This window comes from Rousettus aegyptiacus, unplaced genomic scaffold (genome assembly GCF_014176215.1).
Source record: "Rousettus aegyptiacus isolate mRouAeg1 unplaced genomic scaffold, mRouAeg1.p scaffold_m13_p_7, whole genome shotgun sequence".
NCBI classification, from domain to species: domain Eukaryota; kingdom Metazoa; phylum Chordata; class Mammalia; order Chiroptera; family Pteropodidae; genus Rousettus; species Rousettus aegyptiacus.
This window is the reverse complement of record NW_023416310.1, coordinates 41,079,397-41,092,892: the sequence shown is the minus strand read 5'-3', so window position 1 is coordinate 41,092,892 and position 13,496 is coordinate 41,079,397. Positions and strand designations below refer to the sequence as shown.

The window sequence follows — 13,496 nt, the reverse complement described above, 5'->3', positions numbered from 1 at the left end:
TTCTCAAACCAGACAGGATATCTGGGAAAGTGAAAACAATTAACTACCCAATGGTTTAATTCATCAATGGGGGCAAAGCATCATCCATGAATTCATTTATACTCACTCCCAGTTCTGTCATATCTTCTCTGAGGTTGGAGGAAAAAAGCCCTGGATTACATAAGCAGGAATTTTCATTTTACCCACTTGTGCAAATAAATCATATTATCTAATGCAGAGCTTCCCAACTGGTATGGCTTGGTAATAAACAGGTTACAAGTTTTCCAAAAATCTTGAAAGCTACATAGAGACACATAATATTAGGTGTCAACTTGACTGGGCCATGAGGTGCCTAGGCTTTTGGTCAAACATTATTCTGGGTATGCTTGTGAAGGTGTTTCTGGGTGAGATTAACATCTGAACTGTAATACTGAGTAAAGCAGATTATCCATCCCAATATGAGTGGGCCTCATCCAATTACTGAACACAGCTTGCAGACTATAGATCTTGGGGCTTCTCAGCCTCCAAAGTCTCATAAGCCAGTTCATTATAATCTCCCCCACCTTTAGTCCTTCCTTTTCTTCCTTCCTCTATCCATCCATTCACCCACTCACTCATCCTCTTGGTTCTGTTTCGCTGGAGAACACTAATACACCTCTGTTTTATAAATGTCTACGTTGGAGTACAAAAAAGATTAAGTGAATTGAAAGTATTCAGTTTTTCAAAGGGGTGTGTAGGACCAGCACTTAAGGTCTTATAGACTCTGGTTCTTCTGCCACTCAAATGCAAACCTCCTTTAAAGTATCTTGTATTTAAGGTAATTCCTAAAATTCCTTCAACATATTTCTAGTTAGTTTTCCAGAAGTTAATTATTGTCAATAGTTTTAATATTGACAAGTATTAGGTCTTGCTCTAAGTGGATGTATGTTTAGAAGAAACATAAATCTACTGGGTAATTTAATCTTCCATTTAAGAGGATATCTTATGCCTCACCATCATTAAATATTAAATAAGATATCAAGTACAGCCTACAATTGTATATTTATCAATCCTCAAATTCAAGCTACATGAGTGACCATGCTCTTGAAAGACGCTTTGCCCTTTCTGCACAATTTCTGGATAAAGCTAATGAGGTATTTCCAACTATTTTGGAATTAAAGCTCAGAATTTCAAATTTTCTGAGGGAAAAATAACAAAAGGAATTGCTATCCAAGTACTTCAAGTAACAAAAGAGCTATAAGACCAAAATCATAATTTCTTTCTTTTATGAAAAAATGAGATATAATTGACATATAACATTAAATTACTTTCAGGTATACAACAATTTGCTATATGTGTGTATTGCAACATGATCACCACAGTGAGCCTAGTTAACATCCATCATCACAGAGTTACAAATTTTTCTTGTGATGAGAATTTTTAATATCTACTCTCTTAACAACTTTCAAGTATAAAATACAGCATTATTAACTACATGTAGTCATTATGCTATACATTACATCCCTAGGACTTATTTTAAAATTAGAAATTCATATCTTTTGACCATTTAATTTCTTTATTTTGTTGCTTACTTCTGTTTTGTCATAAGTTCAAGTGTTCACCACAGAAAGGAAAACTTGCATAAATCTTAAGCAGGTGATTAAATAAAGGTGAAAAGTAGGATTAGTTATCTCAGTTTGAGAATGTTGACTTCCTGGTGAACAAACCAATAACTTAATCTCAGAATAACATAACCCAAAGTACTAGTGAGTCTTTTTTTCTTTTTCTTTTTCTTTTTTGTAACACTCTTAATTTTTAGAGCTCTCAAAACAAATCTTAATTTTCCTAGTAGCATTTTCAATGATATGGCTAATAAGAAAAAATTACTCATAGCTTCCTTTTCTACAGTCAATAGAAAAAGATTACTCATTAATTAGCTAGCATCTCAAGTAACATCCAGAGCAATATTTTTTGAATTTTATAAAAGCTCAAAGTTAAATGCAGTGCTTATAATATTTACTATACATCTAAGAAAAAGGCATCTTGGCTATTTCAATCAAGGTTTCTGTATGGAACATTAATAGCCAAAATAAAAAAAAAAAGAAGAAGAAGAAAGAAAAGAAAACTGTTAAAACAGTATATATAATGGTTTTCTGGAAAAAAGTACTGCTTTGAAAGTAAGGAGGATTTTGTTTTTGTTTTTGTTTTGTTTTGTTTTGTTTTGTTTTTTGCTGTCATTTTGTTTTGTTTTAAATCTTAGTCCAAAAAGTGAAGAAGAGTTTTGATCTCTTTCCAATTTGGACATAATAGAGATATCACTACTTGTTTTTCTGTACAATTAATATAAGAGAATGAAATATACCAAACTCTGGGTTCTCAGAAAAAAACATTCACTGTAGAGGAAGAATATTTCTCAATAAATGGGCATGTATGGCTCTTACATCAAGGCTTGAACCATCTTGAGGCTTAGTTTGACTAAGAACGTTTTATAAGTTTGAAAGATTTCTTCTTTCTGATTTTCCTCTACCTCAGTAACAAATTATTGCAATAAAGTTGCAATAACTGATTGTCTCTTGACCCAAAAAAGACATATTTTATTAAAATGTTGAGATATCTTTTTGATAGGCTAAAAAAGGAAAGTACTAAAAAAATAGGGACGTGGACAATGTCACACACCAAATACAGTGAAAAGTCAAAATTTGAAATGATATCCACACAATTTGTCTGACTTCACAAAGCAAAGAATTATTCTCTATGTTTGTTTGAACTAACTGAGCTTTGAATTCTAAGACTCTCACAGCATTCTGTTAAAGCTGAATTTGCACAAAACCACTTGATAGTACTCTGTTCAAGATAGAGTTGTAGCATCCAGGTAAGGCTGGACAGGAATAGATCATTAAAAATTTTACCATTAAAAAACCTAACATTTACTGTCATTATACGAGGATTTGTGTGCTGTCCCTAACACTGTAGCAACTGGGAGAAACATTTTAAGAAAAATATTAATAAATCTAATCTGCAGATTAATGTACTTATTCCAAAGATCCTGGAAAAGGAAGAAACTGCAGGCCACAAGCCTCCTGCACAACGGCAGGATAAGAATAAAAGTTACTTTCAATTACTCAAGTTACTTACTCATGATGGGCTTACCTATTTCCCTACCTGCATTTTCTTCTAAACTTTTCTTCCAGTCCCTTTTAATAGTTTCTCCTTTCTAACTCCAAGTTCTGCTCATTTTGCATAACCCATACAGCACAAATAAAAACCTAAGGACTGAGCCAAACAAATCTCAGGAAGTCTTAATGCATCTTGCCATATCAATACAGTTTTTGTTTTATTTTTACAGAACAGAATCGTACTACAAAATTCTTATTTTTTTTGTCAATTTTTTCCCCTAATTTTAAAATTTACTGTCATTTTATCTTCACAAAAGTCCTTTGAAGTAGGGATTATCTCTTTTTTTACAGACAACTGAATTCAGAAGTAACTTGTCCTAAATCATAAAGCTTATAAGAGGCTGAGTCAAGATTCAAACTCAGATCTGTACGATTCCACAAAGTCTATATAATTTATTACCTCCTATATTCAGTTATCAAATTATACATAAATAACTTCGATCAACTCGTATGATGCAGAAAATTCCTTTCTGAAGTGGTCATATTTTTAAGAATTCATTACCTGATGATGTTAAAAGTTTTAAGGCTATAAATTAAAGATCACCTAATACTAGTGTCACCTATACTCTGGTAAGATGAAACTAAACAGGGAAAGGATTAGGTCAAAATCAACAGTGTTTGCTTTGTATTATATAATTAATACGCTTCTTGTTTAAAATGGCAAGCTTTTGCCTCAATAATAAATTCTCCATGAGAAATAATACACATTAGCCAAATCATGTATGTAATAACTGAATTAACAAATTAAGCTATTCAGACACTTAAAGTCAAATGAAAGTTATTAACTGTGCACACCAACTGGTAATACCATCCTCTCAACGATATCTTCATATATCAAAGGCATCAAAGCAATGATGTATAACCATTTCAATTAACATTCAGACTTTAGATATATTTCCAATGAAAATGGTTTGCTTAGTAAAAGATAACTGGAGTAGAGTTTGTAGATTCTGATTTCATTCTCGGTATCTTTAAAATAAGCTTGTCAACCAAGTGCTACATATATCAATTATATATAAAGCAGTTATTTTCAAGTGTTCTCTTCCACACCTCTGGGGCTGAGAAAAACTAAAATTTAGCATATGGTACAACTCAGGTATCAAGCTGTACTTCTAGGGGCTACTTTAGGTCAAAATAAATCGTAATAAATCTTCTCTGAGTCTAGACCTGAAAAGGATAAAAGTACAGGGGCTGAGAGGTAAAGAACATTTTCCCTTACATACCTATGCCTTAGGAAGAGTAATCATAAATGTGCATCTACACGCAATTATAAGCAAATAAATACAACCACAATAAGTCACCCATGGTTGTTTTTTGTTTTAGGTCTAAACCTTAATCCATCTTACACCTTTACCCCGGGTCTTTTAGTAGTTGTCAAATTATGAGTTCTAAATCTGCTTTTTTCAAATTTTATCTTTCAATATCCTATAGCCTTTTAGCACAGGGTGAGGTTTCAAATTCTGTTTTGCTCTCTCCTGCAATCAAAACAATACCTTCAATTTCCCAGGTCTTTGGTAGACGAAATTAAGAGACATTATTTTCTGAAGTTTAAAAAAGTCTTCTAAATCTCAGTTTAACCTTTTAAAATTACTATAAAGGTAAAAACAGAAGAATTCAGTGGAAATTGACTAGCTAATTAATTTTTTACATAAGTGATATTTATATTCATCAAAAAACCAAGTCGATGTATTTTGGTAAATATTAAAAAACTCACTGAGATAAAGAAAAACCTTACCGAGTATTATTATAGGATTGTCTATCTAAGGTTTACCAAAGGGTTGTGAAAAACGCAACTAACCTACAAATCAGGAAACCATTCCATATCATAAAGAGACTCCTTTAACAGGTATCCAGTTTAAAAATATTTTTGAAAAGCTAAGTTCGAAGTCTCCACAGCAATTGATATATCACATAAAAGAGAGAAAATTAGTAAATACCTGAACCGAAGTGGCTGTTTCCTGTAAATGATGACCGGCAACTGCTCCTTTGGAAGTTACTAATGGGACACTGTACATTGTGGGGGTTCCCAGAGTATCACTCTTTTCATCTGTCCTATGTGACTGCCAGGCTTCCTTTTGATGAGATTCAGCAGCCTCCTGGTCTCCAAAAGCAGCCCAAGAGCAACTATCTTTCTGGCCATCCTCAAAAGCATTCCACTCTCCAACTTGGCTAGGACCAGCTGAACTGAAGTCCGCAAAATCATCAGAGTCTTGAAAAGCACTGCAGTCACCTTGAATATTTGGCACAGAATCAAAATCTCCAAACTCACTCTCAATTTTCAGTTTTGAAACAGGTTCAGCACTTGTAGACTTTCTTGCCAACTTACATTCCTCTGATAAACTATCAGAAGTCTGTTTTTGGTCTGATTCGGTAAATATAATTTCCTCTTGGCAAGAAACAGCATTCGTATCCCCAAATTCTCCAAAGTCATCACCTGTTTCACTAAAATGTGGAAAGTGCTCTGAGGATTCTTCAAAAGTGACATCACTCATTGAATCTTGAGTACTAGTAACAATAGGTGGAGTTGTGCCACTGGCTGTACCAAAGTCACCAAAATCATCCTCATTAGTATCATTGCAAGTCACAAAGTCGTTACTACTATCATCATTTTTTACACTTATAGAATCATCCAAAGCGTTTTCTTCTGTAGGATCAATGCTGGGGCTCTGGGAATCAGTAAACTTTCTACTGTCTTCTTTGGAAGAACTAACTTCATCATCAGCATCAAGAGTTTTAATAGAATCCATGCATAGGTCAACACATTTAGTAGTAAATAAATCAAGTTTTTCCTCAGTTTTGCATTGTTCTCTCCTACTGGCTTCTGAATTATCAGCTGAGTCTACCAAACTCCAAGCCTTTGATTGAACATTTGAATTTAAAAATTCATCTGGTTGCAATGTTGGAAGGTCTTGTTCTTCAGTACTGAAACCTCTGTTACTCTTCATGCTTGTTTCTGAAATGCTAACCTGCTCCTCTCCATCAGTGTCTTCTTTATCATCAAAGCTTCTACCCAAAGATGCTCCTTTTATAGAATTCAGTTCATTGGCTCTATTAATTTTATTGTTTTCCTGTATGGTTAGTGCTTCTCTATCATTTAAAGCTGCGCATCCTATTTCTTCTTCTTGCTGTATCCTTTCCTTTTTGGAAAATGTGGCAAAATCTGCAAATTCCTCAGCAGGACTATGTGCACAGTCTAAATTATACTCAGTACTGTGACTGCTAAGAGGCTTTCTTCCTTTTGAATCAGTTACAGTGTCCAGATCATCTGTTCCCTGAGGATTTACAGTTTCCAATACTGCAAACCCATTTGTTAGAATCTCCAGACAAGGAGGCTTTTCACCATTGCAGCTCTCTAACTGTTTGTTTTGATGAACAACATTCATATTAGTTCTAAAATCTTCTGGAGAGAAACTTTCAAGTGTTCCAACATTCTGTCTTTGCTCCACTACTTTACTTAAATCTCTTGGCCTTTCTAAGCCATCAATGGAAGTATCTAAAGTTTTAGATGAAATTATTTCTTTGCTGGTGGTAGAGAGTAAAACATTAGACTGCCCTTTCACAGGAGAAGAAAGTTCAGCAGTGATGTCCTTATCCTTACCATTTTTAATGGACCTAAAGTTTGTAAGGCTGTCTACATTTTCTGAGAAATCATGAATTGGCATAAAATGGTTTGAAGGTACAAACTCTTGCTTGGAACAAGTATAATCTGGTGTATCAAAATCAACAAACCCTACACCAGAAGGGCTAACTTCTGAAAACCCACCAAATTCCCCAAATTCATCATCATCTTCATCCTCGGCTCCATTGTCTAGTGGTGGTGGGGATGAAGAGTACATTCGAATGATGTCTGGCTCCATTCTTCAGTTGCTTTCAAATAATTAATTTACACCTGGAAAAAAAAAAGATTTTTTTTTTTTGGATGGGACAGGTGACATATAATAAGATCTTTAAAAAATTCTCTAAGCTACTGTAAAACAATGTAAATTTACAATGCTTTGTATCTTCTAAACTATTTTTCTCTTGGGTAAGATTACTTTTCTCAGCTATCATAATATGCCAAAAAAAAATAATTTTCTCTCTTGCAGTGTATATTTCCAAGGGCACTGGGTCGTATATTACTAAATTTGGGGATTCCAGAAAATTTCCAATAAACACTTACAAAAGTACATCTATGAAATTCTCTCTAGGGGCACTTGTTCTTTTAAGCTCTCTTTCTAGTTTATAGGGACTCAAGGCTTGCCATATGGATTTATATGAGGTTTATATATATATATATTAAAAAAAGACATGAAAATTTTATCTCTAATAATTGCTACAAATATTTTCTTCACTTTGCTTTTCAATGTTTATTTCTGACCCAGTTGATTTTGTTGTTTTACTACCTTTTTTTAGAGTAGTTTTAGGTTCACTATGAAAGGGCAGAAGGTATAAAGATTTCCCATATGCCCCTGCCCCCACTCATGCACAGCTTTTTCTATTATGACCACTTTCTACTGGATTGGTATATTTGTTACAATTGATGATCTTACATTAACACATTATCGTCATCCAAAGTCCATAGTTTATATTAGGGTTCACTCTTGGTGCAGTATACTCTATGGGCTTGGACAAATGTATAAGGGCATTTTTCCATCATTATAATTTCACTGCCCTAAAAATCCTCTGTGTTCCATCCATTTATCTCTTCTTCTTCCCTGCCCCTAGTAACCACTGATCTTTTTACGGTTTCTATAGTTTTTTGCCTTTTCGAGAATATCATATAATTGGAATCCTACAGCCTATAGCCTGTACACTGTATGACTGGCTTTTTTCACTTAGTAATATGCATCTAAGGTTCCTCCATGTTTTTTCACAGCTTGACAGCTCATTTCTTTTTAGCACTAAATAATATTCCATTGTCTAAATATACCACAATTTATTTATTTGTTTTTATAACTTTCAATTTTGAAATCACTTAGTACTCACAAGAAGTTGCAGAGAGTTATTGTGCATATTCCAACCAGTTCCCTCCAATAGGGTAAATAATGATAGTACACGATCAAAACAGGAAACTGACATCAGTACAACACTATTACCTCTGCTACAGGCCTTGTTTAGATTTCACAAGTTGTTTTTGTGTTGTGTGTGTGTGTTAGTTTTATGAATTTTTATTACATGCATAGATTAGATTTGAGTAACCATCACTACAATTGGGATAAGAACAGTTGCAAAAATAGTTCACTAATATTCATATATATAAAGAAAACTCCCTCGTGTTATCTCTTAATAGTCACATTCTTCCCTAAACCCTAACTCCTGATAACCACTAATCTATTCTCCATCATTATAATTTTGTTACTTCAAGAGTGTTACATAAATGGATTCAAATACTGTGTAACCCATTGAAGTTCACTTTTTCCACTCAGCTTAATACTCTAGAGATCTATTCATGTTGTTGCATGGATCAGTAGTTCATTCCTTTTTATTGCCAAGTAGTATATTGTAAATATGTACCAGTTTGTTTCTCCATGTACTCCATGTAGGACATTTGGGTTATTTTTTTAAAAATATATTTTATAATTACAAATAATTGCTATCAACATTTATGTACAGACTGTTATAAAATTTTATTTAGACATGGGTTTTCAAGGGAACATGAGTTTTCATTTCTCTAACATAAATACCCAGGAGTATGAATGCTGAGTCACGTGACAAGTGCCAAACTGCCAAAGTGTTTTCTCAAATTAAATTTTAAGGAGTCAAATCAATTGATCATTTCATTGGTAATTTTCATCATTACTTTCCTATCATACAAACAGATTTAATAAATTGCATTCACTTTCATTTTACTTTCAGAGTATTTAATATTTAATTTTTAATACATCTAGAACTTATTTCAGTTATGATCTAAAGCAAGGGTCTAAGTAAAATATTTTTTCTAAATAGCCAAGCAATTACTATAATCCCATTTACAGAATGATCCTTCCCATACCCATTAGTTTATCATACTTCCTTTCTTTATACATTTAATTCTTAAATGGAATCTATGTCTTGGTTATTCTGTACTAAAATCAAAAGCACCACAAGACAAACTAACATTAAGAGCAAAGGGAGGATTAATAAACAAAGTCCTAGAATAAAATCAACCTATAAACAATGAATTGGTACCTTCTGCAATTCAGTTGTCCAAACGGACACACGAAGAAAAGTTTGCTAAAAAATTCAACCAGTTTTGCAAGCTAAAAAGCAAAAATCACTTTCTTCCAATTTTCAGAATAAAATTGCATAAGGTCTTCCAGTTTCAGGGAGAAGGTACCTTAAAAATCATATTAATTTAGAGATGAAGAAGAAAATGGGGCTTACTGGTGACCAACTTTCTCAAAGGTTACATAGCTGGTTACTAGAGATTCACTTTAGAATTTTGAAAAAGATCTTTAAGGTCAATGACTGGTCAGTTGCTGTGAGTTACTCTAAAGAAATAAGCTAATCAGGAGAGAAAAGTCAAAGACCCCATTGTAATATGTCTATTTTAAAATTGTCTTCCTTACAAAATTAGCATCATCAAGGAGGAAACAACTGCTTTAGTTCTGAGATACCTTCTTTTTCTGCTATGATTTAAAGAGAAAAAAAAAAACAGTAAAAGATACACATAAATCCTATTTTCTTCTCTTGTCTAGAGTCCTGATAACCTCTTCCAAATGTTTAGTGTACAAGGTAATTTGACCTCTAACACTTTCCCTGTAATTATGAAGTTCCTATTATTTAAAAATATTCAGTTAATAAAAGTGTGGAGAAATGAACACCTGCACACACATACTGATGGTGTGTATATAAATTACTACAAAGCTTCCAGAAGGCAATCTGCCTATACTACACAAACTCTTAAAAAAAGGCGGGGGCGGGGGGAGGATAAAGCAAAATGCTCCGAAAGAATTATTTAAACAAATTATGCTATAACCTTACGATAGCATACTATGTAGTCATTAATATCATGATTTTTTAAAAAAATTTAAAAGCATTCATAATGATGGGAACATGTCAAAAGGACATAAATGCCAGCTCGACAGGGCTCCAACTAGTTAAATTGGTGACAACTTGAACATCAAAATAAAGATAATTGATTATGATCTAATGAATAAAATAACAAACTATCAGTCCTCACAGATAGGAGCATGTAAGTGAATAAATTGAAAGTTAGATGAGGAACAGGATATTGCATACCCTCAAAATAGCTCCTTACAATAAACTCAATTATAAAGGGAAAAACTTTACAGTGGTAAAGCCTGACACTTAATCAAGTGATCAACATGAGTATCACTAGTAATGGGAACATCGAAATCATGTATCAAGGGACAAGATGCAATGAGAACACAGGATCACTTCCAGAACATTCCTGCCAAAAATACATAATCTGAATTGATTCATGAGGAAACTTCAGACAAACTCAAATTGAGCTGTTTTCATCTTTTGGCTACTGTGACTAATGCTGCTATGAACATGGGTATACAACATAGCTTTTTTTTTTTTTTTTTTTTTTTACTTTTTATTTTGAAATAATAATAGACTAAAAGAAAGTTGCAAAAATAGTGGAGTCTTGTTCACCCTTCACCCAACTTTCCCGAATAGTGACACCTTATATAGCTCTAGTATAATAGCAAAACTGGAAATTGACATTGTTGGTACATTATGATCAACTAGACCACAGACCTTATTTAGTTTTCATCATTAAAAACAAACAAACTTGCATTCATTTGTGTTTGTGTGTAGTTCTGTTCAATTTATCGCATGTACACAGATCTGTCTATGGGATAAATTGAACAGAATTACACACAAACTACATCACTATCAGGATACAGAACTGTACCTACTCCCCTGCACCATCACTGTCCCTGAGTAACCATTAATTTGTTCTCCATCTCCATAGTTTTGTCATTTTAAGAGTGTTAAATAAATAGAATCATACAGTATGTAACCTTTTGAAGTTAATTTTTTCACTCACTATATGCCCTTAAAGTCCATTTGGTTGTTGCATGTATGGATAAGTCAATCACTTTTATTGTTGAGTAGTATCCCTCTGTACAGATATACCAGTTTGTTCAACATTCACTAACTGAAAGACATATGGGCGTATTTCCAGTATTTTACCATTATAAACAATATATGTACTACATTAATAATATATGCTATTTATATTTAACTAGTATATAAAGATGTTAAGAACATTCATACAGGTTTTTGTGTGAAGACAAGTTCTAATTTTTCTGGAATTAATGCTTGAGAGTGTGGGTCCTATGGTAGGTGTGGGTCCTATGGTAGTTTTTTTGTAAAAAAAAAAAAAACAAAAAAACTGCCAAACTATTTTCCAGAGTGTTGTACATTTTACGTTCTCATTATATGTGAAGAACCTTCATCTGTGATGTACATTTCCATCATACTTTATATTTGAAGAAACATCATTTGTGATGTTCATGGTCAACATATTGCTTTTTCTAAAACTTTTCATTGTTTGAAAAATGAAATATTTTATTGGTTCAAGGTCTATTTCAAACTTGGATATTAAGGCAAATACAAAGATCTGAATCAGGAACTTTGTAACCAAACCAACAACACAGAAAGTAATTTTTCTTCCTGTTGCACCTTGGCAACGTACATTCACTTTTACTCTTATGTGCAACGGGCTCTATCAGCCTCCCAGACTACGAGCATTTCTATATTTCTCAAAACTGCGTCACCTATTGATGGGAGGAACTTAGGTGCCCATTCCCCTTCAGTAGGTCTTGGCTCTGGCCCAACTCACCCTCTAGAGACCTAAGAGAGTGCCACTCCCAAGTTTCAGCCAAGAATGCCAACCAGTCAGTATGGAGAAGGCCTAAAACCTTCCAGAAAATTCTTCTGTGTCCAGATCAATTCAGTAAAATTAAACTAAAGTTATTATTTGTTGTTAATTGAAGTGTTATTTGTATAAGGAATTTACCTATTAAGTTTGACTTAGACAAATCCAATTTTTGTCATAGAAAATATGGACTTTAAACAGTTATTCCTACTTAAAAGGAAAAAGGGATAGATGAACTACTTTAATACTATTCCTGGCACACAGTCACCTCAATAAATGTTTCCTTATACTCCTTAATGGACTATTTACTCCACAACACAAGAAATCTATAATTTCTTTATAACCTGATTAAGTGCATGTGCGTGTGCATGTGCATGCTCAGGAACGGGTGTTTATTCAACTTGCAATTTATGTCTGCTTATTCTAAGACCACTTAGAAGGGAGAAAACAAGTAATGGGGTATCCGGAAAAAATTCAAGCTATGATATATACGAAGAGTAGACATGAGGGTCTTGTGATTAGTAAATGGAGTATCTTAAAGGTAGTCAGAGCATGAAGATAGAGAATTTGGTCAGGGCTGTACTTTGGAGATTTGTCCATGAGGACAAACATTTTTATAGAGAGACTAGTGGACAATAATAGCCTTTTCAACAAATAGTGCTAGATCAACTGGCTATCCATACAGGGGGTAAAAAAAAAAAAAAATCGTCAATTCTACCTAACATCTTACACAGAAATCAGCTCCAAATAGACTGTAGGCTTAAATGTGAAAGATAAAACAATCAACCTTCTAGAAGATAATTTCTAGAAGATGATTTTCTTGACCTTAGGGAAAGAGAGATGTTTTTAAAAAGACAGAAAGCAGTAATTGTAAAAGAAATAATTGATAAATTGGACTTCATTAAGATTTAAAAACTGTGTTCATCAAAAGTACAACATTGAGTAAAAAGGCAAGCACCGCATGGGAGAAGATATTTGTAATACATGTAACTGTCAAAGAACTCATATCCAGAATACAAAAAGAATTCCTACAAATCAATACAAGACAACTCAATAAAAAAATGGTCAAAATATTTGAACATGAACTTCACAAAAGCATGTCCAATGGCCAATAAGTATATGGAAAGTTATCAGGGAAATGCACATTAAAACCACAAGAAATAACTACACACCTACCAGAATGGCTAAAATTAAAACAAAACAATTTTAACCATAGCCACTGATGGTAAAGATGAGAAGCAACTGGGATTCTCATACTTTAATGGTGGGAGTGTAAACTGGTATTCCCATCTGGAGAACTGTTAGGCAGTATCTGCTAAAACTGTACCAGGTATATATATATACCCCACAAAATGAGGACATATATGCACTGAAAGACATGTACAAGACTATTCGTGACAACTTTATTCTTAATTTAAAATAATCCAAATGTCCATCAATAGGAGAATGTCCATAAACCATGGTATATACATACAATGAGATACATGGTAATGAAATGAATTATTATTACAGGAAACTACATGGATACTTATCATATAATGTATGAAAAA

General features: G+C 33.3%; 1 protein-coding gene across 4 annotated transcripts in view; it reads right to left on the bottom strand.

The window, feature by feature from the left end:
- AFTPH (aftiphilin) overlaps positions 1-13,496 on the bottom strand; it is a 59,983-nt gene that overhangs the window by 29,686 nt on the left and 16,801 nt on the right. For all 4 annotated transcript variants that reach the window (XR_001598815.2, XM_016159836.2, XM_016159838.2 and 1 more), the window contains exon 2: positions 5,072-7,023. Coding sequence is in view for 3 of the 4 variants with exons in the window: in XM_016159836.2 (XP_016015322.2) it covers positions 5,072-6,991 (1,920 nt within the window). In the remaining variant the exon portion in view is untranslated. The remainder of the gene's footprint in view (positions 1-5,071; positions 7,024-13,496) is intronic.